This window comes from Apteryx mantelli, chromosome 12 (assembly GCF_036417845.1).
Source record: "Apteryx mantelli isolate bAptMan1 chromosome 12, bAptMan1.hap1, whole genome shotgun sequence".
Lineage (NCBI taxonomy): Eukaryota > Metazoa > Chordata > Aves > Apterygiformes > Apterygidae > Apteryx > Apteryx mantelli.
Genome location: NC_089989.1, coordinates 13,200,705 through 13,215,521, shown reverse-complemented (window position 1 = coordinate 13,215,521; position 14,817 = coordinate 13,200,705). Strand labels below are relative to the sequence as shown.

Here is a 14,817-nt window from a genome sequence, read left to right as displayed (position 1 = left end):
CTGCCGCTCCCCACGGACCTCTCGTCTTTTGAGTGACTAATTAGGCAACAGCAGGCTTTAATCAGCGGAGAGCAGAGCGTGGGGCCGGCGGCTCGATCAGGCAAGCAGTGCAGCCGCGCGGGCAGGAGAGCGAGCACACGGAGCAGGGCTGTCCCGCCGGAGCCAGGCGGTTTCCGCTCGCCGGGTCCCCTCTTCTCTTTTTGCCCGCTGGCTTTGATGTGGGAGTGTTTTCTGCCCCGTTTCCATACGACGAGTTGCACGAGAGTCGCTGTGCCAGGCGATGAACGGGAGGTGCCAGGCGGAGGGGAACACACAGGTTGTCCTTGCAAGGTCCCCACCGTGTTCGCTGGAGCAGCACTGGCCTGGCCCCTCTCTCCTGGCACGGCCCCGAGGCCTCTCGCTGCCCCGTCACCCCAGAGCAAGAGCCAGGGCCCTGCTCCTGCCCTTCCCATGGGCAAAGCGGGGGGTAACCCGGTGTACCGGGAGCAGGGCGGTGGGGTCGAGCGCGGCGTAGCAGCAGCAGCAAGCCCAGCTGCCCGCCAGCGCTCTCCCAGTTCATCTGCTCCGTCCCCGGCCGGACGTGTGGCACAGGTGGGCTTTGCTGGAGACCTGACTCGGCTCAGACTGCCCAAAGATACAGTGATAACGCTGTTCCTGTGTTATCAGCACCCGGTGCGTGCTCCAGGTGTGCCAGCCGCTGGTCTCTGCCGCGGCGCTCTCCCAAACTCCTGTCAGCTGGAGGAACCTGGGAAAGCCCCAGGGAATGGTCCCTGCTGCATGCTGGCTCCCCCGCACTGCCACAGCTGCTAGGGAAGAAAATCAAGAGCTGGGTCTCACCGCGCTCCCATCCCTCGCCACCGGCAGAGCCGTGGGACAGGGCGAGAGCCTGCTTGCCCGCTGCTGCCGGCTGGAGGTTGCCTCCATCGGGGGCCTTGTCTGGTGCCGTCGTACCTGCCCTGCAGCCTCCTTCCCAGGGGAGAAGCTCCTTGTCCATCTGGGTCCCCCAGAATCGCCCCAGATGCTCCCCGGCGTCAAGAACAAGGACAGCGGTTGCTAAGGCAAAGGCAAAGGGGTGCCCAAAGCCTCGCTCCCTGGTGTCCCTGCTGCGGCCAGGGCAGCCCTGGCAGCTGGGACCCCTGCGCACAGCCCCCCGCCGGTGCCCGGGTCCCTGCCGGCCTGGCCGTTCCCCCTCCGGGCTGCGTGGTGCCTTCCCAACAGGGACCAGATTGAGAGCAGCTCCTGTTTTCATCCTGACAGACCCATTTTGGTTTCCTGTTGGAGTAATTACCCGTCGGTTTTGACAGCTGTCAAGCCAGCCGCCCCCTCCCTTAATTCTGCCTGCAACTGGGGACCGGCTCCAAGCAACTTATTATTCATAATCATTGTCGTCACTTATTTATTAACCAGCAGCGCTGCTGGATCCCTTCTGCCTCCACTGTGTGTGTCTGAGGATGACTCACAGGGCCCACCGCCTCTGCTCCAGGATCCGTAACCACGCCGGGAGCTGGTGGCTCCGCGCTCCCCCCGAGGAGCCGCACACGTGCCTGCTCCCCCGGGGCGCCTGGGCACGTCCGGCTGCGCCGCGGGGTTGTTTCTTTAACCCCTCTATTTCATAGGGGGTCGTTGAGCAGCGTTAGCCACCGGCTCGCAGTGCGTGCCCGTGCACGGGGGGGGCGATCCGGTGGGAGGCACCCGCAGCCCCCCGGCGTGTGCGCAGTGGGCGCCCGCGTGCCGCGGTGCCGAGCGCACGGCCTTCCGCGCTGCAGGGGCGCCGGGCACAGCTGCAGCCCCGGTCGTGCAGGTGCAAGCGTGCGCTCACGCGTGTGTGCGCGCCCATGCGTGTGCAAGCGGCACGCGCGGGTGGGCACAGGACTCTGGCGGCTGGACGCCCTTATCAGCAGTCCAGTGGCCACCTGAGGTGCAAAATTGAATCCCCGGAGCCGCCGGAGGCACAGGCTGCTGTCTCAAATGAGGCGGGTTCGCCTCTGGCCATCGCCCCCCCCCCTGCCTTGCTGCACCACGGAGCCGGGCAGGTGCAGCGAGGCCGCAGCGGGCTGGGTCGCACCCAGCAGAGCCCCGGGGTGCTGTGGCTGCATCGCAGGCTGCTCGGGTGCCACGTGCACCCCGGTGGCCCCGGCCCCTCAGACTGCCCTGCCCAGGCCGCCTTTCTCCCTCGGTTGCTCCGAAAGGAACCGCTGTAGAGCCGGAGTTGCAGCCCCGTGTGCCGGTGCTTTGGGTGCCGCGGCTCTGCCACGGCCCCCCCCGCCTCACGCCTTCGCCCGGCCCTGTGTCTCCGCAGGAGTACCTGGACGTGCTGGGCAGACCCATGGTCCTGGCTGGGAACCGGGCCAAGCAGGTCCAGTGGACCAACGTCTACCAGGACGCCCTGGTGAGGACGCGTGGGCCTGACGCGTTGCCGGAGCCGGGCCGGGCCCCAGCGCTCGGCACAGCGCCGTGGCCCCCTCGCCCTGCACCCCACGCGCGGCCCCAGCCGGAGGGACGGTCCCTTGGCCGTGGCGGGGACGCGTGGTCCGAGAGCGGGGCCGAGCCCGCGGCACCGCGCTGCTGCCACCAGGGCCCCGCGCCGCCCGGGGACGTGCCGAGCACCGACATTTCCTCGCGCCGGGGGGACCCTCCTCCCTGTGCTGGCGTCCGGGCGGTGGCACCTAACGCGGGGTGCCGCAGCCACGGGGGCCGACGGCCTCAGCGTGCGCCCCGCGGCGCTGGGCCTCGGCACCAGAAGCCGGCTGAGCGGTGTCCATCTGTCTGCACAGGGCCTGGGCCTGGTGGTGACGGGCACCCTGCCGGTGTTCAACCTCACGGAGGACAACAGCGACAGGAAGGTAGGAGACAGCGGCTTTGCCAGAGATGATGGAGCGTGATGGAGGGAGACGAGAGCCAGACTCCTCCTTCGCCGTCCCTGAGCTGCATCCTGGCTCCTTGCTCTCCCGGCTGAGCCCGGCCCCGTGCCCGCGTGCAGCCTGTAACGCTGCTGCTTTCCTTCTCCTCTCTGCAGAACCAGCTCATCCTGGGCGTGATGGGGATCGACGTGGCTCTGAACGACATCAAGAAGTTGACGCCGCGATACAATGTGCGTGGTTGGGAGGGGGGGGACCTTTCCCACCCCGGTCCCTGCCACCGCGGCCCCCTCGAGCAGCGACGAGAGCCCCCGGCTGCAACCTGTGGGGCGCGAGCCGTGCGTGGGCGCACACTGCTGGCCACGCTCTGGGGAACCCCATGAGCACACAGCAGCCCCCGAGACACTGCCCCGCTCCCCCAACCCGCCTGGGGGGCTGCAAAAGATGGGATGCAGGAGCTGGGGGCTGCGGGCTGCAGTGGGAACATCTCCCTGAGCGCACACACCAGTGGAGTCAGGCAGGGACATCCCGAGCTGCTCCCTGGGGACCCAGGCATCAGTGGGGGCACCACTAGCAAAGCTGCTTTTAGCTATATTTAACCTATATTCAGGTTTCTTTGCCCCTTGAGCTTTGCATAGCAGGGCTCCATGAAAGGCGATTTGGGACGGAACTATTTGGAGATGGATGGAAAAGCTTGAGCCTCAGGAGGCAGCCTGGGGCAATCTTTCCCTGCAGAAAAGGGGGCCGAGCCGGTGGTGCTGTCGCTCCAGGCCACCAGCAGCGCTGAGCTCTCCTTTCCTCCTGCAGTTAGGGGCAAACGGGTACGTCTTCGCCATCGACCTGAACGGCTACGTCCTGCTGCACCCCAACCTGCAACCCCAGGTGAGAAAGGTGTTTCCCGAGCCGGCGGCCGTGCCGCATCCTCCTCCGGCGGTGCGTGCGCACACACATTCCTCCGCGGGGCTCAGCCATGCACTGGCAGCGTCGGCACGGCCACGCACGGCTTCACCCCCAGTTAGTTATTCCTCGCTGCTTGCCCCAAAGCTGTTGCTGGCAGGCAGTGCCAGGCACGGGGCAGCACGTGCCGGGCGCTAACTGCCCCGTCCCTGGGCCCTGACGCGTAGATCCCTGCTCCCTTCCTGACAGGCGCATGCGGGGATTAGCCAGGCCCTTTACAAAATACGCCTTCCTGGGGATATTAGGCAAAGCGGGGCGGCGAGCGCTGCGGGCGCGCGGGGAGGGGGAGCCGGCTCTCGCCGAGGAGCTAATCGCAGGAATTCATCATCGGGAGAGAGCCGGGAACGAGGCAGTGAGGAACGGCAGCAATCAGGGCCAATATGTTTCATTGGCAGAAACGTCCCACTTAGCTCGTCACCGTTATTAATAGGCTGCCCGTCAGCAGCAGAGACGGACAGAGGCAGCGGGGGGATTTATTTGCTTATTCCTGCCCTGTTCTGCCTAATGAGGCTTCGGCGCGCTCTGTGTCTCCCCGCGCGCGGCGTGCGCTTGCCTGGCCCTGTGCCGGGGAGGGAGCTGCCATTTCGGCACCCACCCACCCACCTGCGCAGGGTGTGCGGGGGCCGGGGCTGGATGCACGGCGCCCCGGGACGAGTTTGTCTGGCCTCAGTCCTTCCCCATCTCTCCCCTTCTCCCTGCAGATCATCAACTTCCGCGAGCCGGTGACGCTGGACTTCCTCGACGCCGAGCTGGAGGACGAGAACAAGGAGGAGGTGGGCAGGACCCTGGCAGCGGCGGGCAGGTTGCAGGCAGAGGTCCCCCCCAGCCAGCCCCTGCCCACGCCGAGCCCCCCTGGGACCGAGCAGAGGGGTGGCCTCAGCCGCCCACAGGACACAAGCCTCGGGCTCTGAGCGCAGAGGCGCAGAAGCTCTGCGGCCAGCCGCGCTGGGGTGTGCGGAGCCGTCCGTCGGCCCTCAGTCGTGTCCTTCGTGTCCCCTAGATCCGGAGAAGCATGATTGATGGGAACGACGGGCAGAGATTCATCAAGACCCTCATCAAGTCCCTGGATGAGGTAAAGAGTTGCCAGGTCCCCCGTGGAGTGGGAGAGAAGGGGGGGGGGGGGGGGGTCCACCCTCGTTGCATCCAAAAGCCCCGGGGTGCTGAGAGCGCAGCTGGCACACCACATCCCCAGTGCCGGGCAGCGAGGAGAGCAGGGCCCTGTCTGGGCCCGGCCGTGCTTGGGACTGGGGTCCCGCACCCGAGCCAGGCATCCCCCCGCTAGCAAGGTCGGGGTCCTGGCCCGTCACCCTGGTGCGGGCCCTGGGCTGCTCCTCGGGTCCCGTGAAGCCCTGCCTCATGCGCTCTTTCTGACCTGCAGCAATACATCGACGAGGTGTTCAGGACCTACACGTGGGCCCCTATCAAAAGCACCAACTACAGGTGAGCGGTGCTGCCTGCGCTCTGCCCGTGTGCATGTTCACACAAGCGTCGGCAGGGATGTGCACCAAGCAGGGACACACGGGGAGAGCAGGGCTCCCAAACCAGCCCAGGCCCTTGGTCTTGTGGCTAAAACTCAGGAGGTCTCCAAGGCCACCACAAATGTGTCCCATGAGCCAGAGGGTTACAAATGTGGCATCTAGGTCTTTGCACAGCCAGTGATCTTCTAGAGGGTTTGGGCCCTCCCGAAAGCTGCTGCCCTCAGCTGGTTGTCCCTAAAACAGCAGGCCATGTTCCCCAGGGCTCTGGGCAGATGCCGAGGCTGCTGCAGGTGAATGCAAGGTAGATCCTGGGCAGGACTGCAGCAGGGCTGGCGTGCAAGCACTGCACGGGGACACCATTGCCAGCTGCATGCAAGCCTGATGGGAAAGGGCAATCTGAGCACTTGGCTTTGCCATTTCTGCCTGTCACACGGGCATCCCGTGGAAGCAGCATGAGGTTGGGCATGGAGCAGCCAAGCTGCAATGCAACAAGCTGCGTCCTTGCAGCAAGGGGGCAATATGAAGCTTGTCTGAGTGAGAAATGACTCTGGCTGCTTTGGAGGACAAGGAGAGCAAAGCTCCCTTCTGCATTTATCACCCAGTCCCTGCCAGTTTGTGCCAGCAGACGTGTAACTCCTGCATCAGTATGTCTGTGCTATCCAACATGTGCTGCCTTCATTCTTCAAGGCGCCATATGTTCCTCCTGATGTCCCCACCATCCGATAACTTCCTTATGGCTCAGGAAGAGCTGGCAAAGTTCAGCACTACCTCCAAGAGCTGCCAGGACCTTCCTGCCCTCTCTATGTGTCCCCTGCCCAGCTCAGGTCCTCTCCTGTTTGCACTATGGCTGGCACGGTGACACCCATCTGGAGCTGAGCCCCACAGCGATGTTGTCAAGGGGGGATGATGGCACAGGGGTGACACAGTGACAGGCCCTGATGCTGTGGGAGAGGGCTGAAATAACATCCCCAACTGGTTTGCAAGAGCGCCGGGCCCCTCGTCGCTGCGATGGGGGGCCATCCAGCGCGGCGGTGGTCTCTAGTGCAGCAGGCAAGACTCGCTGGGTGCTGCCTGGAGGCCCTGCCTGCTCACAGCTATTCCCTAGGGATTTCCCAGGGCTTCTCCGCTGGGGCTCCTTGGGGAGGGAGGAACGAGGACCTTTGAACCTCTGTCGCCTTGGAGGGGGCTTGCAGCCAGGCCACAGCTCCTGAAGTCACCTGGAGGGCATCAAGCCAGCCCAGCACGGACGGGGAGTGCAGCAACTGTCCAGGGCAGGCACTCAGTGTGCAGTGTTGTCAGCCCATCTAAACTGAAGACCAGGACAAATAACCTCTGCCATGCCTGCTGGGGTGCCACCACCTCTGCCATGCTTGCCAAGGTGCTACCACCTCTGCCATGCTTGCCAGGGAGCACATGGACCCCGTGAGCCAGTACTCATTTATCTCAGGGGAAGCACGCAGGCACGAAAGCCACCGCTGAACACCGTCACCTCCCAGGGGTCTGGTCTTGGTCTCAGTGGTCAGAAACATATATTTAGTGTGAAAGTGAGCCCCGGTGTCCCCGAGGTGGTGTGCCACCAGCCCCAAAGGGCCGAGGGCGCTGGCTCCCTACAAGCTCTGACACTCCCTTCTCCCTCCGCAGCCTGGGGCTGGTTTTACCTCCCTACAGCACTTACTACATCCAGGCCAACCTCAGCGACCAGATCCTCCAAGTGAAGTGTAAGTAGCCCCTTCCTTTTCCTCTTGCCCTTTCTCACATCCTTTCACCCTGAACCCCCCCAGCTGGCACTGAGAAATGACTGTTGGGGAAAAAAAAAAAAGCAAAAACTTGCGCTATGAAAAGGAGACAGGAATAACTGTTGTTAGAGGACAAATAAGACCTGATCAGAGATGAACACACACACATCTTAAAGGAAATGGTGACCTGTGTTCCTGGGGGTGCCCCCCCGGGGTGCCAGGGTTTAATCGGTTCCCTTGGCATCCAAAAACCCCAAGCCCCCAGGCTAGACCCAGGTGTTTCCAGAAGAGAAAAGCCGAGCTAGCTAGGCTAGAGGAGCCAGGCTGGAGCGCTGCGTATTTGCTTTCTGGGGACTAGCCGATAATTCTGTAGCAGCCAGTTAATTTGAAAGCCTGTGAAAGTTTGCATGGATCTTTTTATTTCCTTTTTTTTATTATTATTTTTATTATGATTCTTTGTTTTTTTTTGTTTTGAGCCACTATTCTTTTTATGATTTGAGTTTTGGTTGGTTTCTGGTTTTTATTTCATTTCTGATTAATCTGTGTACTTGTGTGTTAGCCTGGCCCCCCTCTTTCTCTCTCTCTCTCTCTCTCTCTCCCTCCCTCTCCCTTCCCGAAGCCTTTTCTCCCGCCACAGGACACGCTGCTCCCGAGGGCCCTGTCCTGCAGGGGGTGAGCCGGACCCTTTCTCCTCTCCCACCGGCGCCCCGGCTCTCTCTCCTTGGTGGCCCTTGCCCGTGGCAGCACCTCCTTCCCCGGGCTCCCGGTGGCTTCGGGGCTTGTCCCCGGGGTCCTGCCGGCCGTGCCCCGGCGCCAGCGGCGGGAGCCCCGGGACGCCCGCGGGGAGCCCCGTCCCCACCGGCACCCCGCGGGGCGGCCGGCCCCAGCACGAGGTCAAGGGTCCCCTCGGCGGGCCCCGCAGCCGGCGCGGACCCGCTGTGCCCCTCCTGCCCTCCCGCTCTCCGCCTGCCCTCCCTCCCCCTCTGTCTCGTTTAACCTCGACTTTTTGCATGCCCTGCTAACTCAGTAAGAACATTTCTATATCAAGACTGTTGCAAGTGTTTGCTGCTGACTCTCATTTTCCTTTTGAGTATTGAATATATATATATATATTTCTCTAGTTATATCTTTACATTTTTTTTATTATTTCGCTGTGGCCTTTTATTTCTTTACTGTTTTCTTTTTCCTTTTCCTTTTCCTTTTTCTTTTTCATGTCGTTCTTTGCAAGAGGTTTCCTTTTGGTATGATTATGATACACAATATTTTTATTCAAACAGCGATTGAATAAAATATTGTTTGTACCCCCTTCCCCCTTTCCACCCAACCCCCTTTTTTTTTGTTTGTTGTTTTTTTGTTTGTTGTTTTTCTTGCTTTCTCTCTATGGTGGATTCACACAGTACCAAACATCAAAATGAAGGGCAAGTATTTTCAGTCTTAGACCACTAACCTTCACCACCCCGTCCCCCGCCCCGTGTCCAGTCCCTCCACCCAGCCCTGCCTCCACGACTCTCCCCACCTCTCCCCAGCCTGCTTGCCCATTTCCCTGCCCGTTTGCCACGCCGAACCTGCAAACCGCCACCAAACTCTCCTTCCCTTCCTCCTCCTCCTCCTCCACTCCTCCAGTTCACCCTTTATTTGAAAGCAACATGTCTTGTTATGTTCATGAGAGCTTTATCACAATTACTCCCCCACTCCCTTCCTGCACATTGCTCAGAAATCCAATTCGATATCGTTAAAGAGCCAATCTCATACGAAACTGTCCTGTTTTGGATCGACGAGGTTTTTCGTAGCTAGTTTGATTATCCTGCTCTTCCTCTGCCAAACCCTTTTCTTGTTCTTCTCTTCCCTCTCTCACTCCTGCCCTGCGACTCTCTCGCCCTCCCTCCCTCCCCATCCTTGCTCCTGTGCTTCCTTCCTCCTAAGACAACTCAACCTGAAAGGGATAGGGCTGTGCAGGGACGGGGCGCGGGGGGAGGCGCCGGGGGGCTCCCAGGGGTGCCAGGCCGTGGGGCTGGCCAGCCTCGCCGTCCGTCCGTCCGTCCCGCTGCAGCACGTAGGAGCCGCAGCCCGGGCCCGGCTTTGCAGCCGCTTCCTCCGCTGGGGTTTCTGGCCCTGCAGAAGCAGGCGCGAGAAAGCCCCGGGTGAACTCGCCCCCCTCCCCGCGGTTGCCCCCCGGGCAATGCTTGCTCGGCTACGGCAGCTGCAAGGAGGCCCCTGCCCCGAAATCCCCGCACCCCAGCGGCCCGGGCCGCGTGCGCGCGGAGAAGGGCCGCGGCTCCCGCAGCCCTGGGGAGGGCACTGCCCGGCGCCACCCGGGGCCGTGTCCCAGCCCGGCTGGCGGCTGCCCCGCGTCCCCGCGATACACAGCCAGTCTCCGGAGCAGGAGGCGTCCCAGGGAACCCAGAGGCCCTCTGCAGCCCCACGGCCCGCCCTGAGCACCGCGTGGGGCCAGGCCCAGCCCCAGCCCCCCCGGAGGCAGCCGGCACGGCCGCGCCGCGGGCCCCGAGGTGCCCCCAGCCGGCGGGTGGGAGCGGGCAAAGCGCCGCAGCCCCGGCGCGCACGGTGCCACGCCACCGCCCCAGCGCAGCACCCACGCACGGGCGCAGGCGGGGGACAGCTGCAGGGGCAGAGCCCTCGCCGGGGATGGGACGGGATGGGACGGGAGGGGGCAGAGGCAGCCTGGCCGGTCAGCAGGAGCCACCGCACGCGCTAAGGAGGGTCAAGTGGCGACTTTTCACCCTCAGCCCTGTTCTATCAGCCTTGAGTTGCCTCTTCCCGGTGCCCCTGTAATGGCAATGCTGATGGAATAAGTACGACTGTTTTGTACTCCTTTCCTCCTCCTCCTCTCATCGGCTTGTATCCAGCCCCCGCCTACAGTCCCTCGGCGAACAACAGTCCAACCTCCGGCTGTGCTGCCCTGCCGAGGGCCGTGCAATGCACTGGGGGCCGGCGGGAGGGCGAGGGGTCGGCCCCAGGCAGGACGGCGCACGCCCGCCGCGGGAGGGGAGCCCCGCGCCCGCGAGCCCCCCGCCGCCGGTGCCACCGGGCTCTCCGCAGCACCGCGGCTGCCGCGCTGAGCCCTGGAGCGCTGGCTCGGGCGCACTGGCTTGGGTTCAGCTTACCCAGCGCCCCGCTGGCGGGCAGGGCGCGAGCGCACTGGGTGCCCCGGTGCCCAGCTGCAAAATCCCCCCACCGGGCAAGTGGGGCCAGGCGCCCGCCACCAGCGCCAGCCGTGCCTGGGGAGCGGCGTCTCCCGCCAGGGCTGGCCCTGCATCCAGCACTCCCGCTCCCAGCCTGTCCCACCGGCCCGAGCGAGGGAGCGAAGGAGGGAGGGAGGGAAGGAGGGAGGGAAGGGGCAGCGCGTGGCCGGGCTGAGCTGCCAGCCGCCGGCAGGAGCCCGCAGTGCATTGCACATCGCTTTGATCCCCGGGCGAGCCTCTGGTTGGACTGTCTTCATAAAGGTCCCTGGTTTGGCCATGTTGATGCCTGACAAATATTTCTTTATTACAACAAATTGTTGTAGTGACTCTCTTTCAGCTATGAGCATAGCATGCAGTCCCTTTTCGTGTTGACGAGCCTAATAAGAGAGAGACACCCATACGACCTGCCAAACATGCATATATATAAATGTGTGCGCATATATATATGTGTGTGCGTGTGTATGTGTGTATATGTGTGTACGTAACGACACAGCCCGTATCCATACATATACCACCGAACCGAGATACTGCATTGAGACCACAAATGAGCAAATTTGACCAAATCGACAAATCCTCCCAATGTTGGCAACATATTGGCTATAACTTTCCTTCCTGTGTGGTGCAAGTTACCAGCAGATTGCCTTTCCTTTCTCTCTTGTTACCAAAACCAGTAACTTGTCGGACTGCCTTTTTCCGTTTCCTCTCTCTCTCTGTCTCCGTCTCTCTCGTGTTCTCACCCCGAGCGCCCTGCCTCGTTTGAAACCCCTGCCGGATAACGTTGCCTTTCTGTTGCAGATTTTGAATACCTGCTGCCAAACAGCTTTGAGTCGGAGGGACATGTATTCATTGCTCCCAGGTAGCTTTGCGTGTGAGCTTGCTGAGGTGTGCATCCACCCGCCGTCCCGCCACTCCGGCCCCGGGGCTCGCTCGCCTCCCGGCCCCATTTCCACCCCGCTGCCTCATCGCCCTCGCCCCGGCGCCCGCGCCGCCCGCCTCATCGTGCCTGTCTTCCCCTGTCGTTGTGTGTGTCGTACGCCCGCGTGCCGCTCAGCGACAGGCGCTGCCACCTGGGCGCTGGCACCGGTCCCCACCGGGGGTGGCAGCACTTGTCCATTTGTGCCCAGTTACATACAGCACGGTATATATGTACACTGTATAGCCCCCTGTATACATGTGCATATATAGGTATAGTTTCTGAAAATCCCCGCGGAGCAGCAGACCACACCAGCAGCCATAACAGGATTGCGGTGGCATCATACAGTCACGCCGGCAAAGGCAGGCTGGGCGCACTCAGGGTGATGCCCGGGCGCAGGGCGGCCAGTGCCACCCGGGCCGAGTCTTGGGTCTCGGCAAAAGGCTCCGCGGCCTGGCACAGCCGGCACCTCGCCGCACAGGTGCTCTTGCCCAGGCGAGTTGCCCTGTGCCTCCTCCCAGCTGGGCGGCCGGCACTGGCTGGGCTCCGAGCAGCAGGGCAAAAATGCCGCTTTGGGAAGGAGTGATGTCGAAGGCAGGCGGGACGGCACTGGGCTGGTGACGCGGCACAGGGAGCCCCCAGGGCTCTGCCAGCGCACCCAGCCCAAAATGGGTGGAGGAGGACGTGCAGAAGACATGGCCGAGTGTGACCAGCCTTAATTAACATTACCAGCTAGTCACAAGTATACGTATGCATGGTTATAGCAGCTAAATAACCTGGTAGTAGATACTTTATCATTGCGACTTTGGGAGACCTCAGGAGGTTTATCCCACAGTGCATGGCTGCCCGCTAAGCCTGCAGGTACCCCGTAGCCTCCTGATCACACTGTGCTCCTGGCAGCACTGTTGTAACGTGCATCCGTCAGTTATACTAACTCTTGATAAACTACCGCAAAACGTACATTTAGTATAGTGCAACCCCAGTGTCATAACTGACTTTTCAGTGTGGCACCTCCTTGGTCCACAGCTGATGCCTAAGGGCAGTGTGAGTGAGTGCTGAGACGTGGAAGCTAAAACAATGTTAACTAGAAACATAAAAATCATGTTATTAAAAAATGGACCCATAAATGTGATAAAATAGATGCAAAGGTGATGTCGAATACCAAGGTCAGAGGAGTGTGTCTGACCTCTAACTGCCCACCTCAGGGTGCTGTTAGAAGCTCGTGATGGATTCCCGGGTTTTTCATCAGGAAGGCGTTGGGTCACCACGCCACATCATGGGTGCTCGGAGCTTTCGCAGTCAAAATAGCAGAGCTCGGAGCCAAAAGAGAAGTTTGAAAATGCTCTCTGAGTGTTTGCATTTGACGCTCGCCGCTGGGAACGGCCCGGCCAGCGTCAGCCCCACGAAAAGCCAGGGAGCAAGGCGAGCGCTGGAATTTGCGCCCGGGCGCCCGCTCGCGGCGGCAGCTGGCCCCACGGCCCGCTCCGACTGTATGATCCGCCATCGATTCTAGTATGTCCACTGGCCACTGGTAATTTTCAGAAACCGTATATCCCATGTTTTCTCTCTGTGGGTGTGTAAGCACATGTATCCGTACGCATTCGTGTAGATATAGGGGTGGCCAAAGAGGCACGCCGGGTGCTCCCCGCTCCAGGCGGGAAGCGGGAGGAGGCGGGAGGGCACGGTGCCCCTGGCACGCTGGGGAGAGGAGGCCACTGCGGCGGGAGCCCGGGGCGCCCCAGCTTCGTTGTCCCGCTCATTCGCAAGCTCCTCTCCGCCGTCTTGTTTCTCTTGCCGTTTTCTCTCCTCCGAACGAGATTTTTCCTGGAGTCGTGAGAGTCCAGGAGCTGGAGCTTGGCGGACGAGGCCAGAGCCGATGCGTGGTGGGAGAGCCGGGCGAGCGGGCGGCCCTCGACACAGCGGCGGCGGCCGGCACGGAGAGGCTGCAGTAGCGGGGTGCAGCTCGGGGCGGTCGGGGCGCTCCGGAGAGCCGCTCGCCGTGCTCTGCCCCGTGGCCTGGGTCACGCCGAAGGGAGCCAGGGCCGTGTCCCCTCGCGTGGGCACCCCCGGGTGCAGGAGGGGGCCAGGGGCCAAGCGATGCCCTGGGGTGAGCGCCGCAGCCTCGGCAGCGAGGCCGGCAGGACGCGGCGCAGCCAGCACCCAGCTGTCTGCGCGGAGGGTGCAGATACGTCGACCGAGCGTCCGCGTGCACGGGGCACCCTGCTGTGGGCACCCGGGGCCGGCACGGCTGGCCCTCAGTGCCGTCCCGCGCCCCGTCACCCCCCGCCTGCTCCCCCGCCCCGAGGGGAGCCCCGCTCCGAGCCGAGGCAGCGGCAGCCGCAGCCATGGGTGCCAGGCACCCGCACGGCGTCGCTCCCGCCCCGGGCAGGAGCAGACCCGGCCCGCGGGGCGGCGCTGGGGAAGCCGGTGGGGAGCGCGCCCTGCGCCTCGCGAGCCGGGTGCGCCATGCCCGCCCCGTGCCCGCAGCCCTCCCGGCGCGGGAGGTGAGTACGGCCGGGATCGGGACGGGGCCCCGGGCGAGCAGCGCGGTGGCAGGGCTGTGCGGGCGCCCAGTGCGGCTCCCGGGAGGAGAGCGCGGCCGGCGGCCCCGGCTCGCACAGACCCCACACCCGGCAGTCTCCTCGGGGTCGGATGCAGCCTGCGGCCCCTCGGCTCGGCGGCCGCCAGCGGTGGCTGCGGGGGCGGCAGGGCCCCGGTGCCTCGCGTGCCAGCGGCGGGGCCGGGGCCGGCGCACAGTACCGCTCCGGGCCCTCCTGAGGGGAGGTGGCAGCGGCGGCTCCGGGGGCCGCGGCGGGGTGACGAGCCACCGCTGCTCCGGAGCGAAGCCCCAGCGCCTCAGAGGACGTGGGCAGGCACTGGGCCGGGCCTGCGACAGCTCGGCGGCCGGGATGGCAGGGCAGCAGGGTGACCCACGCCGCCAGTGGTGGCACGCCGTCACATCCGCCGAGCCGAGGGGGCCTCGGGGCAGCGCCACGGGCGGCGGGACCCGAAAGCCCTGGGGGCCCGCGGGGAAGAAGGGCGCAGGCCCTGACGGCCGCCCACCCGCGGCGCCTCCAAGGTCAGCGAGCGCCTGTCCCCTCCGTCCCGGCCACCCCGGCTCTAGCGGCAGGGCAGACGCTCCCTCTGGAGGCGTTTCGTGGGGCGCAGCAGCTGCGTAGGCTCCTTCCAGCATGGTGTTTGATGGCACGAGCGTGTGGGGCCTGAGCGAGCGAGGCCTGGGCTGGGCCCAGGCTGGCTTTCCCCAAGGCAGGGCGAGGGCCGTGTCCGCGGCAGCCGGGCTCTCCCCCATCGGCATGCCGAGCAGTGCAGGAGAGGCGGCCACGCGGCTCGCTCACGCGTGCCCCGGCAGGGCCCAGCACCCAGCGCGTGGCCGGGCCGTGCCGGGCATTGGCAGTGGCCCTGTGGCCCCCGGCGGGCGGCGGGCAGCGGGCGGCAGAGGCGTGAGGGCAGCGCTCCTGCCGGGGAGGGAACTGACCTTGCCTTTTCCATCCTTCCAAACTCCCAATCTTGTCACCCTACTCCCAGAGAGTATTGCAAAGACCTCGACTTGTCGGATAACAACACCGAATTCCTGGAAAACTTTATTGCCCTCATGGAAAAGGTGACCCCAGACTCCAAGCAGTGTGAGTAGCCAGGGCCAGCCGGCGGCGGCGC

The 14,817-nt window shown here is 63.7% G+C and overlaps 1 protein-coding gene across 2 annotated transcripts in view; it reads left to right on the top strand.

Moving 5' to 3' along the window:
- The window catches only part of CACNA2D2 (calcium voltage-gated channel auxiliary subunit alpha2delta 2), a 273,384-nt gene that overhangs the window by 251,823 nt on the left and 6,744 nt on the right, over positions 1–14,817 (top strand). For both annotated transcript variants that reach the window (XM_067303266.1, XM_067303267.1), the window contains 10 exons: positions 2,300–2,389; positions 2,775–2,843; positions 3,017–3,091; positions 3,666–3,740; positions 4,517–4,588; positions 4,816–4,887; positions 5,194–5,255; positions 6,935–7,011; positions 11,025–11,085; positions 14,689–14,786. In XM_067303266.1, coding sequence (XP_067159367.1) covers positions 2,300–2,389; positions 2,775–2,843; positions 3,017–3,091; positions 3,666–3,740; positions 4,517–4,588; positions 4,816–4,887; positions 5,194–5,255; positions 6,935–7,011; positions 11,025–11,085; positions 14,689–14,786 — 751 coding nt within the window. The remainder of the gene's footprint in view (positions 1–2,299; positions 2,390–2,774; positions 2,844–3,016; positions 3,092–3,665; positions 3,741–4,516; positions 4,589–4,815; positions 4,888–5,193; positions 5,256–6,934; positions 7,012–11,024; positions 11,086–14,688; positions 14,787–14,817) is intronic.